The following is a 26,297-nucleotide window of genomic DNA, read 5'->3' as shown; positions in this document are numbered from 1 at the left end:
GTGAAAAAAAATTTTTCACTCGAAGAGGACTAGTAGTTTAGAAAAAGTCACCGTTATCGAGTAATAAAGCCATGTTCTCGAGTCCTTTGTAAAAGAATTAAGGATTGAAAAATAAAGATAAAAGCTTCTTCCCTTATCTCCCTCATTTCTTCTCTTCTTTTTCTTACTCCTTCTTCTTTCACCCCACTTGAGGATCTTACATTGCAGAAGAGATACCTCAATCTTGCTCTATACACTAGCTTCAAATTCATCATCTTTCCATCTCATCTTCCCAGATGCAGGGATCACAGATGTGCACTGAGCCCAGCACTCACAGCAGTGTTTTTTGATACCACTATGCATAGAAGAACAGTCCTGTGACTTCTTACACAGGTCAATGTAGATGTCAATTGTGGTTAGAATCGATCCCACAATAAAAATTCGTTGGGAAAAGGGGGAAGTTTACATTGGTGTTTGTCCTGCGTCATCTTCTCATCAAATATATAAAGGATGACTATCATAGTCTCTTGCCCGACAGCTCAGACTTACTCATCTCTTTTCCATATGCTGAATTTCTTCCTCTGAATCACCAAATGCTCCACATTCCTGCCTTAGCTCTTCCCTCCACATCTCAGCTGGCTCAAGAATTTTGTGACGAAGAACAAATTTAATTGAATTACTAGCAAAATCCACATTTCAAAGTTGTTTTTAGAGGTCAGAGAGAAAGCTTCATCTGCAAGAACTTGCCTGTCAAGCAGAAGGACCCAAATTTAATCCTCATATTAAAATAAAGGGCCAGCATGGTTGTACACATTGCTTATCCCAGAGTTTGGGAAGTAGATATGTGAGAATCTGTTGAGTCTTGTTGACCAACCTGTACTATCTGTTCAGTGATATTCAAGCCAGTGAGGAACACTGGTTTTTTTTAAAGGTGAGCAGTATCTTCAGTATGATATCCAGATTGTCTTCTGCCTTCTACATGCAATCACACACATGTACACATGCATGCACATCCAAACATCAAGCTACTTTGAAGAATCAATACAAAACTCCTATTAAAAGACTTCAAATGTTACTAAGCGTGACTCTCAGTTTCTCATTATACCTTGATCCATCATAGACACATTGCAGAATGGCAATGGCAATGGACCATCCAGCAGTGGAGACTAGCAACTTAATTTGCAAGGCCCAATACAAATGACAAGTCACTGCCCCTTCTAAGTGTCTCAGCCTTGATAGTGACCCAGTCTACATGCTGCTCTTTTCTGTGTCTATCTACTGTAGACCATGCTACATGATTCAGAATCATCCATTCTCAGCAACTGAAGGATATCTTTCTTGACCTAATTCACTTCATCGGTATTCAAATTGGCCTACGTAGCTTGCAATTAAAAGCAAAACAACAGAAAAAAAATTCGCACTTGATGAGAAGCTCTCTTAATTCTACGTTTCTGTTAAATGTGCAAAATGTCTTAGATTTGGTCCTCAAAATGACATGACATCTTGATTTTCTCCTTCCTATCATTCTTGTGGAATGAAAACTGTGTTATTCAGAAGTTTGATCACAATAATTCATTCAAATGACTCACTTTACAATCTCCACACCCATTCCGTTCTCAAACATATCCTTCTTCATACCACATCTACCAGCAAGCAATGTCAAAATCTTCTCTCTGTGTTAAATATATTTGGAGGCTGGAGAGGTGGTGCAGCGGTTAAGGACACTGGCTGCTCTACTAGAAGACATAGGTTCAATCCCAACACCCACATGGCAGCTTACAACCATTTATAATCCCATCAACTGGGGAAATAATATCCTGACTTAGCTTTCATCATGACCAGGCATTGTATATAGACATACACACAAGCAGAACGCTCATACACATAAAAATTAAAATGCATCTAGTTGGCTTCCAGCATACCATTCTCCAGAGGTGCTTTTACTTTATTCCTTATTTAACTCTACTTTGATAGTTCTTTCTCATTTTCTTGAATTTAAAAAATGAAAATGGGGTCTGGAGAGATGCCTCTGTAGTTCGGATCACTTATCAGTTTTGCAGTGGACCTGGGTTTGGTTCCCAGCACCTAGATGGGAGGCTAACAACTGCTTGCAACCCCAGTTCCAGGGGATCCTATGCCACATTATCACATCCACAGGCACCTACACATGTGTCATACATATAAACTCACACCTGCATACACATGCATACATAAATAAATCCTTTTAAAAAAATTTTGAAATGCCTCTAGGCTAAATTTTCAAGCTTCTTTTCCTGTTTGCATTCATTGTCAACGTCTATTTGATGTTATCAGTTCATCTGTTTTGTGTTCAAATTTTCTAATTCATTCCTCCAGTTCAGGGGTCAAATATGGCCTGATGTCTGGGTATAAGATCATTGCTTCCCTCCAAATACTAAGTAAGCATTTATGTGACTTGGCTTTTTAGCAAAGCCAGCCAAGAGATATAGGATCACTGGAATGATGTGTATCATGAAGGCCTTTCAAAAAACCTATGGGGGAGTCTAAACACACTCACACACATGCACACACACACACACACACGCACGCACACATACCACATGCACACACTCACAATTTGATGTGTGTGGGTGTTTGCTTGCATGTTTTTCTGTGCATTGAGTACATGCTGGTACCCATGGAGGGCAGAAGAGGGGTCAGGTTCCTGGAACTAGAGTTACAGACAGTTGTGAGCTGCCATGTTTGTGCTGGGAATTGAATCTAGATCCTCTGAAAGATCAGTCAGTGCTGTTAACTACTGAGCATCTCTCCTGACCCTCAGGAGGAACCATTTTTGACAATCTCTTGGGGGAGAGGGAGAGAGATGCTGGAGTATCAGGATGTGGGAGATGGTGAGAGTCTTCGCTCTGTCAGTTCTGTTTAGTAGACTCCGCTGAAGCCAGAGCTTGAGGTGGTAACTGCAAGTTGAAAGGATTGGACAGAAAAAGGAGTGCAGCTTGACCTTAAGTCAGTCAACTCCCTTTGGAAGATTTAATTCCTGAACGGAGTGATAGTTAAAGCCATTCAGCCGGCAGCATTTCAACACGCAGGGGGAACACTGCTCTGTTCTTCAAAGGGGTTGTGGGAAGCCATTGCAGTACTGCCACAGAGTCTCTGAATTAATTTACTTTGGACTGAGAGCTTGATACTAACTCCGCCCATCTCAAGGAAAGCAGGATATTCCTGCCTTTACCCCACTCTCTAAAGAGCATCTCCACTTTGCAAATGCTCAGACCTCCTCTAACGTCACCCCTGAACTTCACTTTCTTCTTTTTCCATAGCTCTCACTGCCAGTCAATCAAATTGGTTGTTCCCAAGATAACTCACTGTTTCCCTGCACCCTCCCCAGCCCCACTGCCTTCCACTGACCTTATCAGCTGTTGTCTCTTGTCTGCTTAGTTTTTAACTGACTCTGAAATACTCAAATTGACCTGCTAATACTCAGTTTCTTAAGAAGTCAGAATTAAGTCTTTTAGTATATGTTATAAATAACAGAAGCATCTTTTTTATTTTTTTTTATTTTTTTATTGAGAAAAGGAAAAAAAAAGTTTCCGTCTCCTCCCAGCCTCCCATTTCCCTCCCCCTCCTCTCACCTTTCTCCCCCTCACCCCATTCTTCTCCCCCTCCCCCCACTCCTCTCCCCCTCCCTCTCCAATCCAAAGAGCAGTCAGGGTTCCCTGCCCTGTGGAAAGTCCAAGGTCCTCCCCCCTCCGTCCATGTTTAGGAAGGTAAACATCCAAACTGGGTAGGGTCCCACCAAGCCGGAACATGAAGCATCTTTAAAGAAACCCCGATGCTCTAAACACAGAAAATCCAGTCCTATTTTACATTGCTTCCTTAAATTTTGATCTCAGAAAACCCTTTTAAAAAAAATACACACATTGAAGCATTTTTTACAATAAAAAATAACATCAGTCCTCACAAGTAGCCTTATCCCTGGTGTAAAAGTGAGTTAAGCACTCTTAAATAGAACCATAAAGTTATCATTAAGATTTTAGCTTAAAAAGAATTTAAATGAACCCCGATGCTGCCACTGCCAAGATTAACAGAGTATTAAATTCTTGTTTAATAGATGGTCACTTTAAATTTTTACTAAGAGTAGATCAACACCGTAAGAAAGTCTGATGGCTCTAAATATAAAGAATTGAATGAAAAGTGGTCAGCCTCGAAATTACACACACACACACACACACATTTGCACACTACACCACATGAACTCAGCAGGTTGTATTTATTTATGTATGTATTTGTGTGTGTATGGGTGTAGCAATAATAATAACAAAGAGGCCACCAATTAAAGTGGAAGTTGGAATAGCAAAGGAGGGGATGGAAGAAAGTGACATGGGAGGGGATAGACTGGGGACAGGGAAGGGGGTAAGTGAGTTAATCATATTATTTTATAAATGTTTTTAAATGTTTAAAAACTTCAATGAATAACATAATAGTTATAACTTTACTTAACTAAATATGTATTTTTATTAAATTTAGTTATGTGTGTACATAGACACACACATACACACACACACATGTATAGAATTCAAAGAACAACTGTTAGAAATGAATTGTCACATGTGGGTCCCAGTGATCAAACTCTGGTCTTGAGGCTTGGTGGCAAGTACCTTTACATGCTGAGCCACCTTGCCAGCTCAGATTTGTAATATAAATCGTCATACAAATTTAAATCTATACCATGGGCACATGATGAATGGGCATTTACAGATGAGATCATGCCATGTCCATTAAGAAATTAATATATTTGAAAATCATAAAGAGAACGAAATTTCTTCTTAAAAATATTGATTGATTGATTGATTGATTGAATGTGTGTGTATGTGTGCCTGAGTACATGGATGTGCTCCATGTGGGTGCAGAAGTCAACACAAATCTGACGTGTCAGATCCTTGAAGCTGGATCACAGGCCATTGTGAGCCACCTCCCAGCAGCTGGGAACTGAACTCTGGTCCTCTGCGAGAGCAGTAAAGTCCCCTTCATCTCAGTCCCCAAAGGAAGAAAGTTTCTAATGATACTTTTACCATGTTATCTTTGTCAGAGACTCATGGATCTTATACTGCAGGTTTGGGGAGAACATTTTCTGTTACAAACATAAAATTGAGCCTCTGGCAGAAGCAATATGCACAGGTCTTTGTGTATATATTATGGCTTCCAGCTTAGTGGTTTTATGGGATTCCTGAGTATGTGAACAAGTAGATCTCTGATTCTTGTGTCTTCTCTTCGGCTGTTTTTCTTCTGTAGTTTTGTCTTTTCCAACTTTGATGTGACAGTTTTTGTCTTATCTCATTATAATTTATTTTGTTATAGTTTAAAAAATAAATGAATAAAAGCTTGTATTTCTGATCCAAGAAACAGGGAGATTCAAAATATACCACCAGTTTGTGAGTAATGTCAGTATTATATTGATAGCTTTTAAATGTAAATATATACGAGGTTAGATATTACAATATCTCAGTGCATAGCATTCTTGATAGAAATATGTCTTCTCTGGCCATTGAATTAATGTCGAGTGACAGCATTACTATCTTAATAACACTAGCAAAATACATGTTTAGTTTTTATGGAGGAAAGTCAGAAAAATGTAAAATAATCTCTACATATAGACCAGTCTTAAAATTATTTTAAATTTATATTTTAAGTTAGCCCAACAAAAAGTACTTTATTTTTTGAGGACTTAACAAAAACATGCTTTAACAATTCAATCATCCTCTAATGCCACACAGCATTCCATCATGTTTGCAAACACTTCAAGCAGACATGTTCCATCCCATGTAGAGTAGTCTAAGTCAGCCCCTGAATGCGACATTATTGTATGGATCACATCTCCTGCAGTTTTCTTGAAAATGGAAATTAACATACAGATTTTGGGGAAACTATCTATCATTTTATATATTTCAAAGCCTTAAGAAAAATGCCATATTGCATATTAATAAAATATTTTAGTTTCTCCTGAAAGAGAAACTCAGGATAATAATCCCATACGAGGGCATTTCGTGTGCATACCTTGGAGATATTTTGATCCAAATGAGGCATTAACATCTTCACAGAGCCATAGAGTTTAAAGATGTTGTTTTATATGCTGTGGAGTAACTTTAGGACAGATGAGAGCCTTGGAGTCCACAGTGTCCCAGCCCTTCCAACAAGACCGTATGCAGCAGGAACAGGAGGGAGTGATGGCTGGAATTAAGTGAGATCATGATTCCGTTCTCTCTCCGCTCTGGTGTCTCTGTATTGTTTGTTGCCATAGCTACAAGACCACACTTTCTCTAGGTAGCCACATCCTCGACTGTGTCTGTGTGATGAAGATGGTCATGGCAGGCAGAGAAAGAACCCCTGTGGTCCAATACAGTATCATCTTTAAACAAACATTATAGGCGATCCTGAACGGCTTGCTTAGAGCAGCCGCACTATGTCTTGAGAAAAAGACACGTTGGATTGATTTTCCTTCTGTGTTGAGTGCCTTCCACAGGCTTTGTCATGTCCACTTTGAAAGCATGGCACTTCCCAGTTCTTTGAGGATATTCCTGGGTCTATCTTTGTGCATTCGTCTTTCTTTTATTTTTATTCATTTTACATACCAACCACAGTTCCCCAGTGACTTTTAACTGAGTTCTATCTCTAAATGAGAGTGAGAGATTCTATTTGCTTTATGCCAGGAGACTGGTGTATGAGCCACAGGGAAAAAAATGTGCATTGTCTAATGGACATGGCATAAGGACTTTTGTATAGTTACCTTGGTTTGGTTTGTTTTTATATTTTTATATTAAACATAGTTAAACCATTCTGCTCTTTTAAAGTTAAGTGTAAACAGGACTAATTTGAGTTCTGTGTTGAAATAGAACATTTGCAGAGAAACTACTTATAGCTGAGATTTCTGTGAAATTTTTCAATCCCACCTTTAACAACTTGGAAGTAAGAATCTTGCTGTGTTGTGTTCCGTTTTGTTTTTTAAATGATGGTTACAGTGTGTTTGAATGTCTTGAAGCCATTTATGGCTTCACATACTGCCAGCTTTTGTTGAGGAAAGCTTAAATATGCAAATGCCATTATTTCCCTGAGATTCCAATCGAAAGAAACAAAAAACGGTGTTCCTGAGAAACACTTGACAAGCAGCGAGCAAGCGGGAGTTAGTTTTCTAGTGAAATTAATGTGAGCTCCATCGATCTAGAGAAGAGTCTGGGGTGTTCCCACTCTCAGCTCCTAGGACTGCAGCTGAGAAAACAATTTTTAAAAAATCAGTGGTTATTTACATTGGAAGGTTTTAATTTACTCAAGAAACCCGAAGAATTCAATTACATGCCTCTTGTGCCTACTGCAAATATAGTTTTAAGATGCAAGATTCACAAAATCCAATCATTCAAAAAAATCGTACAACAAAATATCTTTTCCTCCTTCTGCTTCCCCGCTCGTACACATGGTCCCTCACACACATGGTCCCCTCATACACATGGTCCCTCACACACATGGTCCCCTCATACACATGGCCCCTCACACACATGGTCCCCTCACACACATGGTCCCCTCACACACATGGTCCCTTACACACATAGCCCCCCTCACATACATGGCCCCTCATACACATGGCCCCTCACACACATGGTCCCCTCATACACATGGTCCCTCACACACATGCCCCCACACACACATGGCCCCTCACACACATGGCCCCCCTCACACACATGGCCCCTCATATACCTGGCCTCTTACACACGGTCCATTTGCACACATGAACTACTTGCACACAACATGACACACTCCAGAGAAGTAGCAGACTTTTTTTTTTTTTTTGAGTGCTGCAGCTTAAGAAAACAAACTAGAGAGAGGGAAGCAGAATTATCTAGCAATAAACATTGACTCGGCTCTTCAATCGAGCTGGTCCCTCCCTCCCTCCAAACTAAAAGTAGTTCGTTTTGATTTGGGTAATCAAATGGGTAGAAAGCACGGCACACTTGATTGCCACACTTGATTGTCCCTGATTGAATACTGCTGAGTGATTTGGACCCAAAAAGCCGCCCATGGGAGGCAGGACAGAAAAATGCAAAGTCTGGGACCAAACGCAGCCGGCTAAAAGTCACCCGGAAGTTTGCACGTTCTCTACCTTCTTCCTTTATGTTTGCCCTTTAAAATATGTCATGTATTCACAAATCAATCATATACACGTTATTTATTTCATACATAGATTAAAAACATTTCTTATTTTTGCTTGGTTCCTATTTCCTTCTCCCTTTTCCCAACTGGTTACCCACCTTTTCTTTACCTTTTACTTTCCATGTTTTGCGCTATAAAGTCACATGGGATTACGTAAAGCATATAATTGTCTAGGTGAACGTTTGCATAAAACCGACACAAACACAACATAAACATGCCATTGTCTCTAGTCCATGAATATGCATAGGATATTTTAATCGTGAATTTCTTTTGAAATAGCATAAAAGGCACAGAAGCAATTGCTACAAAAATCTTTTGGATGAACTTGCCAGCCTGCCACATCATCATCAAAGGCTATCAACTTACAATTTTTGTAAAAGGCAAGTTTTATTTTTTTTGTTCTTTTTTGGTGCATTGCTACAACTCAACCAGTCAAAGTAAAATATCATTCGGCACATCCTACAGTCTAATTGCCCTGTGACTACTTTCACTCTCGCTAGTCCCCTAACAGAGCCCTTGTGAACGTGATCCACAGGCCAGGGTTCATGCTAACATAGAGCCCTGGTTAGCCCAAATCCACAGTTCAGATTCTGTGGTAACATAGAGCCCTTGTTAGCACAGCCCAGATCCCCATGCTAATATCGAGCCCTTGTTATCACATATCCACAGTCCAGGCGTATTTGTCATCCCTTTAGGGTCCACAAGTTGGAGCATGCACCCTTGGCTTTTCTGTGACTCTGACTTTTTTTTCAGGATTCCAGGACAGATTTTTAACACACATTCCCAGCAGTGAGTTTGGCTACTATTTCTCAATAGTCGGGGCCTGTAAATAAGTCTTCTGGCAAGACCACTGGAGTGCTACTGCCTCTCCGAGGGCAGAGAGCTTACTTTACCTCTTACAGCAAACTTGACTCTGGATACTTTGAAGCTGTTGCTTCGTTAAAGGAAGCTCAGTGCTTCAGCTCTTAGGGCTCTTGCAGAGGATCTGCTCCAGTTCCCAACACCCATATTGGGTGGAGTCACACCCCCGTAACTCTAGTTCCAAGGTGTAAAAGGCCTTCTTCATGCCTCTGCACTGTTTGCACACATACACACATCCATAAATGTATATTTTTAAAGAGAACCTTCCTAAACTACTTGAAAATAATAATACTCTTTCCTCATTCATTTCAATCATGTATTTTAAATATTTCTGATGATATATGAACAAACTATCATTATTGTTCCTAGGTGGCAATTTCTTAACATCATTCTTCATCAATTGATTGCTATTTTACTATAAATAAAACACCTCTTTTCCCTAATGAATGTATTCATATATTGATTTATATCAATATGAAGTACATATTTCAACTTTATTCAAAGGTTTATAAGCCATTGATGTTGATGTAGCACAGTGTAACACATGCTGAAATAATAGGGCACAGAGTTCTTCCAAATTACCCATGCATTAGTTCACATGACAGATGTTTCTCTAAGTCCTTGAGCTAGGAAGTGTGAGGTCAGGTTGTCACCATAGTCAGGGTCCAGAAAGCCCTCATTGTATCCTCACCTGTCACGGTGTGGGGGAGAGGGGAGGAAGATCTCGCTCCCAGTCTTCCTTAAACAAGGACACAGTTTCACTCACGATGCACCCCTCCTATGGGGCCTAGGCTTTGTGTGGGGTTATAAGAGGATGTGAATTTAGGTCACAGCCCCATCGCTGTCCTTTAGCTTTAGATTTAATCTCATGATTCTGTTCAAAGAAGACCTTGTGTTACCTTATCATCCTCGCCATTCTCTGGACACTGCTATTTTCTGTTCTAACAAGATATTTCATGCTTGTTTTATATTTTCTTACGTCAGCCATGGATTAAAATATATAAAAAGCTTGGGTCTATATGATTATAGAGTAGTATTTATTCAAATATGCATATAACATACACATGCATATACATTCATAAGCATAAATACACATATATACATGCATATAAGCACACATGCAGATGCACATACACATGTACACAAACGCACCCTTAAATATAAGGGTGGAGTGTGATAGCTCAACACTTGTATGTGATACATGCTGGTCAAATAAATCGTGCTGCTTCTCTTTCATCTAATTGCTACCCCATCCTTACACTCGTAATGTCTGAGCACCAGGGTCCGTGTCATGAGCTCTTCACACAAATGTAGAGGACTTCACTGTGCACAGAATTCTAGACCACTCCTCCTACCTCACTGTATTTTGGATCCTGTCTCCCACCTGTAGTAATATCCATTTCACCCAGATCAACATTTAGCTTCCACATCTGAGAATTTGGCATTTCTCTTTGACTTACTTTATCGTAGCCCCCTCCTCCTGTCCCAAGTTCCTGATTGTCACTCTTACTAGACCGAGTAGCATCAGTTACATCCACCACTCTCTTCATCTCTTTGTCCACAAACACTGAGGTTGGTGCTTTGGCTTCTAGGCGTAACACTAACGTGTTAACACTAAATATGGTGATGTGGGCCCCAATTCCATGTGCCGATTACGTTTCCTTTTGATATCCCAAATTCCTACTGTAGAGCTAATTCACTCGTCTGAGGACTCTACACATTTCTCTCGGTGGATGGGCTGGTTTTTAGGCACAGCACTAACCTGTGAGTGCCCTTCACTCGAGTTGACTGCAAGCATTTCCTTTTATTTTCAAACTGAAATCCTGAATGTGACAAGAGTGGGCCTTTGATTTTTTTTTTTTATTTCCTTTATGTCTCCTGAGTCAGCTCCTGTTCATTTATCAGTTGATATTTTCTCTGGGTTTGCCTGGTGAGAAATGTCCATTCACATCATTTGCCCAATTTTGATCAAATCAGAAGGGTTTGATGTGGCTCAGATTCCTTCCCCACCCTCTATGTGCCTTCTCCTTCATGTGGGTAGATGGCAACACCTTCTCTCATTCATGACAGACTTTATGAAAAAGCCTCTGAGGTCGATGGACTCATACGTGTCCATTTTGTTTTTGTGCTTGTGTCTTTGATATATTATCACCTGTCTTTATTACCTATACTGACTTTCTGGGAAATGTGCCCATGTTTTTGGCTAGTCACTTTATAGTCTCAAATGTGACATCTGGGCCGCTAAGCCACACTGGATTCCTCTGGGTGTTTGTGTCAGATTTCATTCTTCTAAATATTAAAATTCAGTTTTCCCAGTGCCGTTTATTGCAGTGGTTCCTCCTGGAGCTCTCTTTTTGGCAACCTTATAAAGAACCTCTTGGCTGTAGATGTGCGGGCTTGTTTTTGTGTTCTTGGTGCTGTGCCACTGGTCCCCTTGTCAGTTATTAACCTCGCTAAAATGCTGTCTCTCTGATTCCATCAGAGCCCTGTATCATAACACCGAGGTGTTGTGTTAACGCTCGATCTGTTCTTGGAAGACTCCGTTGGCTTTTTGAAACCTTTGAGACTCCCATATTAATTTAAAGTAGCCTTTTTTATTTCTGTGATGAATACCATAAATATTTTAATGGGAATTGCAATTGAATATGCAAATAACCCTGGATAAAATAACAAAATAGCTGTAATTTTTTTTTCTAAAATAGCCAAAAAAGATGTGTGTGTGCACTTATCAGTATCATCTTGTCTGTTTTATCATAAAGAGAGCATCAGCATCCTTGGTTAAATTGATTATGGTGGACTTACCATAACCATTATGAATGGGATACTCCCTTTCTAAGGTCAATGTTAGCTTGTGAAAGGGATCCTAAAGTTTGCATCAGTCTATCACATACAATAATATTTTGGCCGTGCCCTTCTATTTTCTATATTTAGAATCATTGCGTCTGCAAATAGGAGTAATTTGACTTCCGACTGCCTTTATTCTTTCTCATCAATAATGGCACTAAGACTCCATGAAGCATGTTGTTTAGAATGGACACTATGTTCTTCTTAACCATACAAGAAGCACGTTCAGCTTTGATTCATTCAATGTGATACTGGTGATAAATTTTTTATATATAGTATGTATTGTATTTCATGTGTGTTACATATATACATGATCTGTTCAGAGTTTTATCATGAAAATGTTGGATCTTATTGAATGTTTTTCTTGTATCTATTAATATGAGCATACCATTTTGTTATTGAATTGCTAAGATGTGTAACATTTATCAATTTGTTATAAATCTACTGGGTCTTGATAAATTGTCTTTTTCATGTGCTCTTAGGTTGTCTTTTTCATTTCCCTTAGGATTTCTTTATAAATATTTTTTGATAACTTTTGGTTCTGTGTCCATTAAGTTTCTGTGGTCTTATTTGTTTGTTTGTTTGTTTGCTATTTGGTGTTTTTGAGGTAAAGTCAACTTCAAAATGAGTGTTAAGGAATGCTTCCCCTTTTGTTTTATTTTGTTTTGTTGTTGCTTTTAAATGTTAAGAAAAACAGTGTAGTGTGTTTTGTTGGTGTTCGCCTTCAGTAAAGGTCAGCTATGAGCTCCTGGTTTTCTCTCTGATGAGAAAATTCTTGTTTCTGGTTCAATCTTGTTTTACTGTGGTTGAAGTTTTCAGGTCGTCTCTTTGTGTTGGTTATATGTACACCGGAATTTATCACACACGCTTATCCAGGAAGTTGTTCTTTACAGTTCCTGTGATACTTTGTATTTCTGTGTATCAGTGACATTCATGTGTTTGGATGTTTGACACCTTTTGTTTTTCATTACTCATATTATCCCATTATAGTCAGAGATGATGTCTGATATGACTTCTATCATTTTTTTTATTTGTTTATTTATTAAAGATTTCTGTCTCTTCCCCACCGCCCCCTCCCCTTTCCCTCCCCCTCCCCCAATCAAGTCCCCCTCCCTCGTCAGCCCAAAAAGCAATCAGGGTTCTCTGCCCTGTGGGAAGTCCAAGGACCACCCACCTCCATCCAGGTCTAGTAAGGTGAGCATCCACGAAACTGCCTAGGCTCCCACGAAACCAATAGGTCCAGTAGAATCAAAAACCCGTTGCCATTGTTCTTGAGGTCTCAGTAGTCCTCCTTGTCCGCTATGTTCAGCGAGACCAGTTTTGACCCAGGCTTTTTCAGACCCAGGCCAGCTGGCCTTGGTGAGTTCCTGATAGAACATCCCCATTGTCTCAGTGTATGGGTGCACCCCTCGCGGTCCTGAGTTCCTTGCTTGTGCTCTCTCTCCTTCTGCTCCTGATTTGGACCTTGAGATTTCAGTCCGGTGCTCCAATGTGGGTCTCTGTCTCTGTCTCCTTTCATCGCCTGATGAAGTTTAATATTCAGGAGGATGCCTATATGATTTTCTTTGGGTTCTCCTTCTTATTTAGCTTCTCTAAGAACCCGAATTATAGGTTCAATGTCCTTTATTTATGGCTAGAAACCAAATATGAGTGAGAACATCCCATGTTCCTCTTTTTGGGTCTGGCTTACCTCACTCAGGATGGTGTTTTCTATTTCCATCCATTTGCCTGCAAACTTCAAGAAGTCCTTGTTTTTTACTGCTGAGTAGTACTCTAATATGTATATATTCCATACTTTCTTCATCCATTCTTCAATTGAAGGGCATCTAGGTTGTTTCCAGGTTCTGGCTATTACAAACAATGCTGCTATAAACATAGTAGAGCATATACTTTTGTTGTGTGATAAGGCCTCTCTTGGGTATATTCCCAAGAGTGGGATTGCTGGGTCCATGGGTAGGTTGATCCCGAAATTCCTGAGAAACCTCCACACTGCTTTCCAGAGTGGTTGCACAAGTTTGCATTCCCACCAGTTTTTTTTTTTAACTGAAATTTGGTTTGTGGTGGGCAGTGTGATCAATTGGACTATCCATGTGCTCCTGAGATAAAAATGCATCTGCCTGTTGATACTTGAAGTGATGTGGTCTGTGACTCTCAGGTCAAATGTTTGATTTGAACCTGCTGCTTTGCTTGAGTGTCCTGTCCTGTGAGTAAAGTTCTAAACTATTCTTGCATCTAAGGCCACTCTTCTCCCAGACCTTAGTAATGTTGATTTTTAGAATAGGGTACTTAATGTTAGGTGTGTAGAGGGTACAGTTGTTAGAAGTTCTTGATAAATTGATTCATTGATCTATATACATAAACACACACATATATAATGTGCTTTTCTGTATATTTTTACACTATTCTCTCTAGGTCCATTGTATCTTACATACAAATAACAATTCCTGTTTTCTGTAGTTCCTCTTCAAGACAGTATCCTTTTAAATCCCTTCATTTGTAAATCCAGTGTGTTCTTACTAGTTAGTAAGTTTCTTGTAGTAACTTACCTTGAAATCTTACATGATTTTTTTAAGTGAATTATTTAAAGACACCCTTCCAGTCTGTATCTTTTAATTGGAGAATGTGATTGTTTTATGTTCAGTGTTATGACTGACATGCAGAAACTGACTCCAGCACTCTCTTCATTGTCTTTTGGTTGTTTGGTTGGATCCCTTGCTCGCTTCCTGTCCTATTTATTTTGGTAATTTACAGCTTTTATTGTGTTTTCCCTGATTTTGGTAAAAGCTGATTCTTTTCTTCTCTTATGTGTATTTGTCTCTTTGTGGATTTCACAGTGTTCCATGTTTTAATGGCTCTCTCTCTCTCTCTCTCTCTCTGTCCTAGACATTGGGATTCCTTGAATGCCTGTACCAACACACCAGATACTAACGATAAATAGACCCCGTTTATGTTTTGTTGAAAACTATTTCTTGCTTATTTCTGAAGGTTAAAGTTTTGTTATTGTCAATCATTTCCCACCTAATCTGTAATGTTTATTCTGAGAAATCTTCCCTTAACATAATTGGACTCTATATAATACCACACACTTTATTTTACTCTTTCTTTTTAGATATTGAGTATATTATATTTCAGACAAGACACATTACTGTCAAATATATTTTTGGTCCTTCAGGTTCTATATATAAATATTCCAGGAATTAGGAAATTCAAGGTTTCATTTTGCTCAGTTTCCCAGGTTACTTTCCTTGTCTTCAGCATGTGGAATTCTTATAATTTGAAATTTTGCTCATGTAGTTCTGCCTCATCATCTTGGGTGTTTCTTTCCTTCTTCTCATTTGGCAGGAGGGGGGTGTTGTTTTTCAAGACAAGGTTTCTCTGCTGGAACTCACTCTGAAGACAAGGCCAGCCTAGAACTCACAGAGATCTGCCTGCTTCTGCCTCCTGAGTGCTGGAACTAAGGTGTGTGCCACCAGTGCTTTTATTGTCATTTTCTAAATCTTTAATTACAACTGACAGAACATTAAGAGGCATTCCTTCTTCTGCTTGGTCTGCTCTTGGTGGGGGACTTGCTGATGTCATTCCTTTGACTTCATAAGTTCATCAGTCCAAAATTCCTGCTTCTTGAACATGATCTCAATTTCTTTTTGAGTTTCTTATTTGTACCATTCTATTTTTAAATTATTTACATATTCTAGTATTTTACACACTCTTCATTTAATCAGTTTTTAAAAGACTCTTTTTAGGTATCTCATTCATTTTTTTCCCTTTCTTTTTTCTTTTACTTTTTTGGTTTTGTTGATGAAATGTTTTGCATTCCCTTTGAGCTAACACATGTTCTGGATTTGTACACTACACTACATAACTTTGTTATTTGTCTATCTTTCAGATCGGTTTTATTGATTTATAGAGCTTCCACAGTAAATAACTCCTTTTCTCCTAAAGATATATTTTAAGGTATAGATTTGGTTTCATTTGAAGGTCATGATACAGTTTCCATTTAGATTTAGTGGAATCTAAAATGCAGCTGATTGCCTTTGGAGTGCAGTGCACAGCAGTGAGTCAGAGCACCGTCCACTTTGAAAGGCCAGGAACACTGGGAACACTGTATCATCCTGGGAAGGCATGCACAGAACTGTGGGAGTGGAGCATCCCTCTGCCACAAGTATACAGTGCACATCTCTGTCTCTGCAGGCTAGTGCAGATATAGCATAAGGACTCTAGGTGCCAGCTATGGAAGGGACCAGTTTAGTTTTCACGAGTTGAGCAAGGTAAACTTACTCTAGAAGTCTGGATTCCCACTGTGGGTCAGTATAACAGTCAATCGCAAACCAGGAAGAGGGAAGAGCACCCTCAGTAGATGCTAGGTCTGTTGTTGTACTGACTCAGAACTTTTAGTCCTTAGATCCATGAGAAAATATCATCACACTCCAGCCTGAGCTCACAACACATCTACTGAAGAAATTGGCTGGGTGATCTGATAGATGATTTGGAATAAGAATATATTTGTTACATTTCCTATTTTGTTTTTGTGATCAAAATGCTTAACCTAAACAGCATAAGGAAGAAAGATTTATTCTGGGCTCAGGGAGTTCAGTCCATGGTGGCTTTTGCCTATGAATTTTGACAGAGGTGTGAGTGAAGGGGAGATTATTCACTACTGTAGAGACAGAAAGCAGAGGTAGTAAGGACCAGCAATCCCTAAGTTCCTGCTACAGGAGACCTGCTTCCTCCTACTTAGTAAAACATACTTCATAAAGCTTCCAGCATCTCCCAGTTAGAGCCCCACCCTTCCAACACATGAAACTTTACAAGGATGCTTCTTTTCCAAGCCTGTAACAACAGGAGCTAGAAAACCCAATTATACTCAATTAACAAAGCAGGTAATGAAATTGATATTGAGAAAATATGGAAAGGATGCTCATTAGTGTAGACTGTAGACATTCACAAAGAAGGCTGGCAATTGACACATAGAGTCGAGTGGATAGGGTGTTGATTGAGAGCTGGGAAATTAGCACTCTGGAGCAAAGCAGCTACCATGGAGTCCACACCTTGAAAAGAGGAAACTCTCACTATAGAATCTGGAGTCTAACAAGAAGGAGGTAAAAAGCGTTGGGACAGTGAGCTTTATATGGACTTAAAGAATTCTTTAACTTTCAAAACTCAATATTCTATGAACTTGGAAGTAGAGATGACAGTTCTCACCAGACAAGAAGGTTGTGTGGTTTCAGGACTGTGATGTGTACGATCTAAAGCATCCTGTGGTTAATTTGAGTATTTCTGTTAATTTTACATTTAGTTTGCTGATTGTTCTTGAGAGCCCTACGCAGTTAGAACTGCAAGCGCATTTAGAATACATTAGGTTCCATTGTGTCCCAAAATTACCAATTTAGTGTATTAGAAAAAAAGAAAATTGAAACTAGACCTTATAACCATTGTCCCAAATCTTCCAAAATCCAGAGTCTTTCCTTTTTAAGGTTCCTGGTTTCCAGGCATTTCCCAACATGGAACAAATAAACAGAGACCCACTTTAACCACTATTCATTTCTGAGTATTGCACACACTTAGTTTAAATTCTGCCCCTTTCTAATCCTGTCAGCAGACGCTCTGCTCTGGCTTTCCAGCTGAAAGCATTTCGTGCGCCTTCCTTCTCATGGATTGTTTACCACACCATTCCAAAATGTAAAGAGAAGCATTCGAGGAGTTACCGCCTTCCAGTGTGTTATTTTCTACGTCATTATATTTTGAAGCATATTTTTATTTTGTCACATATTTAGGTACAATACAAATTTCAGAATTATGTGTTACATGTAATATTTACTTCATATATTTTGAATATTTAATAAGTAGATCTTTTGAGTGTTTATTTTGAAAAATGATTTTTATATCAACACTTCTTCACCTAAACAGGGTATACATGTTAATCTATACCAAAATATATTCATGATGAGGTCGTTTGTTCAAAGGCCCAATAGTTTAACACCAGTAGTAAGCACATGTTGAAAGACATTAATTCAGCAGTTGTGTGGCACATTTGCATACATGAAGATAAAACATCCAACACATTAAGGAGAAGAATCTTTCAAAAAAAGGAAGAAACCATTTTACTAAACCGAGTTTTAGTTCTTACTCTCAAGTACTTAACTCTCAACTGTCAGGGCCTGTTTGCCTCAGTGAGAGAGAAACTCATCTAACTCCATTGATCTTGTATCTCCTTAGAGTCTCCACAAGCTGGTACTTTGTCTTAATATACTCCGAAATGGGTAGCATCATTCTCTGTGTTAAGGTGCACTATGCCAGGTGGCATTTGATGGCTCTGTTCCTCTGTAACTTGACAGAATACTGTATATAGATTTGCTTATTTTTCACAATTATTTTCTACACTCTGAGGACATTGTTTACTTGAATATTTTTGGGAGTTTTTGTGCCCCAGAAATGTGTACATGTATGCATAGAATAATAACTGACTTTCTTAAAAAATAAAAAAGGATGCCGTGAATTTGAAAGAGCAAGGAAGGGTATATAGGAGGACTCAGAAAGAGGAAAGGAAAGAGGGGAGGTGGTGTAATTTATTGGAAGCTTTAAAATAAAAGGAAATGAAGATGACAATTTTATAACAGATGAATTAAGTCGTCTGGCTGAATTGACTATAAAGAATTGTTTACAAAGGTACTGTTTGTCCTTCCAGCAATAATGAAAGGAAAACTTAGCTTTATTCCAGCCATTAAATTGAACACATATCAGCAAATTGCTGGCTAAATACCATCACTTGCTATCCTATCCGTTCAATGTCAACAGCATTCAGTCGTTTAGCTTGAGGTCAGTGGCCAAACAAACACCAGTCACTGTCTTCTGTGTACCAAGCTAACAAGATCTTGGAGCTTCCCCCACACCCACTGAGCAGGTTGTGCCTCTCTCAGCTTCCCATTCCTGCCTTGATTGCTCTCCACTGGCCTGTGTTTCTCCTACCCCATGTTCAAGCAAGCACTGGAGTTTCATACACCAAGTTATGATATTCTGAACAGTTGTTTTTGAAGGGGAATTTACCACCATCTCTAGATGTTCTTCCTGAATTATTTTGCAGGGATCTGAAAATTCTGCTTCAAATCTGTTGGCCCTTTGCTCCCCAGTAATGTAAACAGAGCAGGCAGGGGTTAATCTCTGCTGCTCATCCCTGAATTTCCAGTATTTGACATAGGCGAAATGCCTAATAAATAGGGGGATAATTAAGGAAGAGATATGCTACTCATCATTTGGCTTTTAAAACTTAGGTATCTTACCTCAGAATAGATAACAGCCGGGGGACCAACCTGAAAGCTGACTCCAGAGCCTCCCGGTGGATTCCATGTCAAAGGAAGATACTGGCACTTTTATTATACATTTGTTTTGTTATTTGTTATTATAATTGATATTGCACTCTCCAAACTCTTGAAAAAAAGGGCTCATTTTCCACTGGACTTGTGTAAAATAAATATGTTAGAAATATATTTGCAATAAGGAGGAGTGATTCCTACTTACTACATAAAAAATGTATGATATGACTAAATTTTCCCTTTTCAAGATAAACACTAATTATTAGAGCAACAAGTGAAATGAAATTTATACCTTGGCAATGCTGAAGCATGCATGGGCAGCCCATATATGGTGGTTCTGTTGAACTTGTCCATATTGGGTTTCATAATCTAAGTTGATAAGGACGACTGATCAGGTCTCTTCCTCAAGAAGGCACCAGATCTCATTACAGATGGTTGTGAGCCACCATGTGGATGCTGGGAACTGAACTCAGTACCGTGGAAAAGTAGGCAGTGTTCTTAACCTCTGAGCCCACCAAGTACTCTGGTTGAAAGGAAGGTAGAAATAATAGCATAATTGAACTCTTCTGCATGTTTTATTCACCAATAAAATTCCTATTAACCTCACCTAAAATTGTAATTTACTAATGCCACAAAAGAATGATGCAAATAAAGCTGCACTGCATCTACAGATCCTTCATTCTCAATATCATAAATTGTGGTCACTCATGCACATTATAGGATTCATGGGCCAGCCAGTGAGATGGTTCAGTGGGGAAAGGTGCTGCCACCAAGTCTGGTGACCGGAGTTAGATGTTCAGGACCCGCATATGGAAAAGAGAAAAATTTATTTATGCAAGTTGTCCTTTGACTTCCACACTCACACTTCATCATATATGCCCCTCTTCAATTAAAAAAAATGAATGAAATGTTTAAGAGATAAGATTCCATACCCAGAGATGGAGTGTAGCTCAGGAGCAGAGTGCTTAGCAGGCAGAGGGCCTTGGTCTCCATTCCCAACAATGCAAACAAGGCTTCTATATTGATCAAGACTTAGTGAGGGCTCACATAGAAACCCTGTTTCAGAAGCTATGTTCTCACACTTTTGAAATCGTAAGGAGATAACTTGTTCCAGAAGAAAAAAGAAGGAAGATAGCAAACAACAACAACAAAATCCCAGCTACAAAGCAATGAGCGAGTGGAAAGTTCTTGTTCACAGGAACAAGAAGATAAATGACAAAAGTCTTAGTGTCAGCTTCTTAGTAACAAAAGGCACTCTCAAAATTATGTTACTTTTGTCCTACAAACTGAAAACAAAGAGGACTAGTCACTCCGTGATTTTTTTCTTTATGAAATTTGTTGTAGTTAACTTCACAATATTGAGAATTGTGTATCTAGACTTTTCCTAGATTTTCCTTATACTTTTCTAATTTGCACTTCCTAATCTTTGTGTGTATGTACATGTGGTGTAGCATTTACCTAGAGGAGCAACGTTTGGGCCTAGAAATGATGAATACTTTGTTAAGCTAAAACTGGCCATTGTGAGGGTATAAGAGTAACACCTAGACTTGTTGATAAAATACTGATCACCACTATACCGGAAATAAATTCATAGTAAGGAAGGAACTTGTCACAATCAAGCATTTCAACACCAGTCAGTGGAACTTGCCAGTGAGTTAGACTGTGAGGGAGATGTGAGTATGTGTGGTGTGTCAGCCTGAGAAGGCAAGAGGATGCAAGATGCAGGCTAAAGAATAGAAGATGTGTGGAGAGGTGAGATGGACAGTGAAGACATTGGTCTTTCTGAGATGTCGAGGCAATGAAAGTAGCCAGTTCTTTTTATTACTACATTCATTTATTTGTGTGTATCGTGGGTAGTCTGGTGACCCACATTCTATAGTGCATATCAAATAGTCCGAGCACAATTGCAAGTGTCAATTTTCTTTTTCTGTTTGCACCATGTAGGTCCTGGGGAGTGTAAGCTCTGTGGCAGGTATCTTGACACACTGAGCCGTATCGCTGACCCAACAACAGATTCTTGTTTCATAAATGAGACAGTTGCAGAACATAAATCATAGGGAAGAACTGGCCATGCATGAAGCAGATTGGACAGAGTCTTGTAATATGGGAAATGGTAGTTTATTACAAACAGAAGTGTAACTATTCAGATGTCCATGGAGGATGGGAAGGCATTGTCCTGTAGGAGTTCATAGCCATGGCTGTAGTGTGAAAGTTTGGAGGGATGTTGCATGTTCGGGTCCTGTAGCAGGTTGCATAGGTTGACCTGCCAATAGAAATGACTTTCCTGTCCAGGGGGGCATGGATTGCATACTGGACTGTGGTTGTCTGATCCACTTACTATCCTACCAAAGGAAGTCCAGTGACCACCCTATTCCTGAGTCCAACTCCAAAGCAATAATAGCTGTCAAAGGACAGCCTGGTATCTAGTCAGTAACAGGCAAGAGCTTATCTTACCAAGGAACAGGCTGTGTCTGAACAGTGACCCACGGATAAGGTTCTTCTCACCCCAAAGATAATCCCCTCACTCTAGAATAAGATCAGAGAAGTCCCTTGACATTCTTTGAGCAGCAGTTGGAGATTCCATTCTCCACCTATGGCTTCCCTTTGATATTCCTCACACAGCCACCAGAGTCCCCTTTCCATCCATGTCTTCATTGGGGAATTTGATAGCTGTTTGTAAAAGAAAAGTATTAAATGTTTTGAAATGAGCAAGCATAGACCTCTTCCAACAACACATGCTTATGCCTCTGCTTTAAAGGAGAGTGACATAGAACTCAGTGTGAGAAGATGTGGGGTTTGCTTCTTAGACCAGGGTTAGGAAAAAAGAAAATAACAGCAATGATAAAGTAGTTAAACTTATTGAAAGTTTGCAATATTCTAAATATCAGCCTTGATATAGTGTCTCAATTTAGATCTCTCAACTTCCATTACAATTTGCGCCATCGCCTGCTTTTTTTTAAGAGCAAAAAAAAACCCTGAGAAATAGTTGCATAGCTGATAAGTGTACTCTAACTTTGAATTCAAGATTTTTAATCAGAATTGTTTTTGCTGACTTGAATACTATCTTGATACATTTTGACCTGGGAGGAAAGAGTTTAAATAGAAAAGTGTTTAAATATTATAATGATATATTATTTAATATTAATTCATATATTATATATTATATATTAACCAATTATGTAGGTATCATTTAACATATTTGTTTACATTCCAGACATAGGGGCCTAAAAATAAAAGGGTTAAGCTCATTAACTTATATAAATTAACTATTATACACACATGAAATTTTTGTACTGTCAAAAATGCCAAGATTCAGTATAAAATTCTTTATCCAGTCATTGACATTAGGTCATGCTTTATTCCTTAACACTAATAGTTTGAACATTCTGTAATTAGTTGGTAATTGAATTATGTTTTCTTCTCTGAAGGCAACTGATCGAGAGGGAGACCCAATCACATATGCCATCGAGAATGGAGACCCTCAGCGAGTTTTTAATCTCTCAGAAACGTAAGTTACAAGGAAATGATTTACACTTGATTGCCCCCTGTTAACGTCAAGTGACACGCTGTTAGCAAGAGGACAGACTTTCGGCTGTTTGTAGTTTTAGTTTACATTTTTTTCTATGAATGCTAATGAGCACTGGGGGTAATTCTAAACACCAAACCTTTCCCAGGAGACTATTTGTTTATCTTAAACAATTTTATCAACTAAAATCCACCGAGGTGGAAAAATTTCATTTGCAGGCAGAGCCTCGGACTAATTAGGTGTCTGTAATGTTGTCAGTTGCTCGTAGCGACGAGGGCTCTTCCGCAAAGAGCACTGCACTAACGCCTCGTTCATTTGAAGGGAGGTTTGGCAGCCAGGTGTATTACATCACCTCTAAGATGGAATAAAATCGCAGCACCTTTTTGGTCTACCTGCTCTCAAGGTATCAGAGATACTCGGGTCATAGCTTTTGTAATGGGTGAGGGCATTCGAGAAGATGGTTAGTGCAGAGACACCACAGGCTTCTGCTCTACATCATGAAGCCTGGGGGAGTCTTTCTAAAGAGCAAAATTGATGTTCCACATTTGTTGCCGGGGTCTGTAGAGAGAGATGACTTTTACCTGTGAAGACAATAAGATAGCCGCAGCCTCGGCTGCTAGAATATGTGGTTTGTAATCAAGCAGGCCATGTGAAAGTCTGTTAATCTTACGACAAACAAAATTTACATGATATTAGTCCACACGCCTATGAATACCTGATTTTTGACAAAGAAGCTAAAATTATACAATGGAAAAAAGAAAGTATCTTCAACAAATGGTGTTGGCATAACTGGATGTCAACATGGAGAAGAATGAAAATAGATCCATATCTGTCACCATGCACAAAACTCAAGTCCATATGGATTAAAGACCTATATATAAATCTGACTACACTAAACCTGATAGAAGAGAAAGTGGGAAGTAATCTTCAATGCATGGGTACTGGGGACCACTTCCTAAATATAACCCCAGTAGCACAGACACTAAAGGCAACAATAAATAAATGGTACCTCCTGAAACTGAGAGGCTTCTGTAAAGCAAAGGACACAGTCAATAAGACAAAAAGGCAGCCTACTGGATGGGAAAAGATCTTCACCAACCCCACATCAGACAAAGGACTGATCTCCAAAATACATAAAGAACTCAAGAAATTAGACATTAAAATTCTAAACAACCCAATTTTAAAAATGGGGTTCAGAACTAAACAGAGAATTCTCAACAGAAGAATCTCAAATGGCCAAAAAGATACTTAAGAAAATGTTCACCATCCTTAGCCATTCGGGAAATGCAAATCAAAAAACTCTGAGATACCCTCTTTACACTCTTAAGAGGAAGACCAGTAGTTGTCAACCTTCCTAATGCTGGGACCCTTTAATATAGTTACTCATGTTGTGGTGATTCCCCAACTATGAAATTATTTTGTGGCTATTTCATAACTGTAATTTTGCTACTGTTATTAATTATCATGTAAATATCCAGGATATCTGATATGCACCCCCTATGAAAGGGTCATTCAACCCTCAAAGAGGTCATGGCTCACAGGTTGAAAATGCTCGAGACTAATGTGAGCCAGGAGAGTAGAAACAAAAACAGAATCACCATAGTGCTCTTCCATGATTAATAACTTAACCCTTTTCTTTATTGTGTCTTTATGTGGGTTCTGTAAATATCTGACCATTTACAGAGTCTCAGCCAATGTGGGTGTGACACTGTTTGCTTGGAGTTTTGACGGTCTGTCGGGTGTAGGCAGAGTTTTTCATTGAGACTGCCATTCAGCTCTGTCCTGCCAGCTGCTCCCAAATACCACACAGAGACTGATCATTAATCATGAATGCTTGACCAATAGCTTAGGTTTGTTACTAACTAGCTTCTACATCTTAAATTAACCCGTATTTTATCTTTGTTCTACCAGGTGCTTGATATCCTATCTCAGCACTGCATGTCCGTCTCCTGCTTCCTCTACATCTCCTCAAACTCCACCTTTTTTCCCAGCATTCTCTCTGCCCCCAAATCCTACCTACCTATCAGCCCATCAGTTCTTTATTAAACAATGAGAGTTATACATCTTCACAGTACACAAAAGGATTATTACAGCCGTGGGAGATGCTGTCTTGGAATTGCCTTATTCACCCCACCCACTGCCTTCATGCCTGATCCATGTTTGCAGTCGTGCAAAACTTACATAGCACAAATCTAACTGTTGTTAGATTTTTATCATAAATAATGCTCGTGCATCATCCAAAGATTTTTTTTTTGCACTCCTGATGCAGATAATGTTTCCTGCCTCGTGGCCTCTACCAGTCGGAGGGAATGTTCCTCCAGGCCAGTTACCATGAGAGATGTCATATTCTCCATTGACTCATCTTTCTGCTCTGAATACTCCAAGACACCATCTCCACTTCCCTCCCCGTGACAAATATTCCCCCACATTCAAGTGCCTCCATCATTGAGTCAGAGAGCATATAGTACTTTATCCCCATCATAATCAGATAAATAAGAAAAAATAGATTTATGTAAAATTTGACATAAGACAGAAAGTTAAGATGCTTTCTAAGTTCATGCCTGAGGAAAGTTGGAGGGGAAGAACAAAGGACTATAACCATCTAAAGCAGAGCAGGGCAGAAACAATCCGTTTTTTGTTCTCATTGTCCTACACCTAGGTTGACAGACTTCCTCTTCCTCGAGTTGCTTGTAGGTATATCTGAAAAGCAAAAACCGCCTCACTTTTCTCTTTGAATGTTATTGCACAGTGAGATTGCTTGAGGCATGTGCGGTGTAGAGTTGATACAAACCTGATTACTGTGAATGTGTTCTGGAAGTGGTTTTCAGTTATTTGGACTAAACAGTTTTCAGGCAGTGTTTCCCAATCCTGCCATATGCTCTGAGAGCTTCCAAAGTCTGCACCATCAACAACAAAATCAACCAAATGAGCTACTGTGTCCCTGGACTCCATTTTCTCCCAACTCTGTCTTCACTGCCCCTTGCAATGAGTATCACATAAATCCCACTCCCAGAATCAAAGCATTTAAGTTGAAATGAAGCCTATTTATCAATTAAAAGCAAACTAGGTTCTTACATTTGATTAATATCTCAGTGTTTTAATGCATTAAAATAAATGTTTTCTTACAGTGGGTGCTTAATGAATATTTCATTTGTAGCATCCAGTGTAAAACCCAAAAAAGACATTTCGAACTTATTTTTAAATAGCTGAATTGTTATTGGTATTACTTTGGAGGAAAGTATGCACAGGGGATATTTATTCTGGGTAGTAAGGGGGTAGAATTAAATAATTCTAAGAATAATAATTTATTTGAATATTATTTGTAGATTAGGTTACTTGGATTGAATATCACTCTAAATTTCATAAAAATAAGCAAATGATATAATTTCTAGTACATACACAGCATATATTTAAATTTTATTAAATGGGCACATGAACACTAATTATAACTTATTATAAATGATATAAAATGTACAATCTGATTCCCTTACAAAACAGTTATAAATTTAAGTGTACTTATGGAAATAAAAATAACTATTAAAAATTTGGCACACTACAGATTTAATATACTCTTTGAATTACGTGATTTTTTTATAAGT

General features: G+C 38.9%; 1 protein-coding gene across 1 annotated transcript in view; it reads left to right on the top strand.

Annotated features, from left to right (window-relative positions):
* The window catches only part of Pcdh15 (protocadherin related 15), an 864,688-nt gene that overhangs the window by 662,234 nt on the left and 176,157 nt on the right, over window positions 1-26,297 (top strand). Inside the window, exon 18 of the mRNA XM_050142799.1 lies at window positions 22,601-22,680. Coding sequence (XP_049998756.1) covers window positions 22,601-22,680 — 80 coding nt within the window. The remainder of the gene's footprint in view (window positions 1-22,600; window positions 22,681-26,297) is intronic.

This window comes from Alexandromys fortis, unplaced genomic scaffold (assembly GCF_014885135.2).
Source record: "Alexandromys fortis isolate MF-2015 unplaced genomic scaffold, M_Fortis_MF-2015_v1.1 scaffold_9, whole genome shotgun sequence".
In the NCBI taxonomy this organism is placed as follows: domain Eukaryota; kingdom Metazoa; phylum Chordata; class Mammalia; order Rodentia; family Cricetidae; genus Alexandromys; species Alexandromys fortis.
The sequence above is the reverse complement of the archived record's forward strand: the minus strand, read 5'-3'. Positions and strand labels throughout refer to the sequence as shown.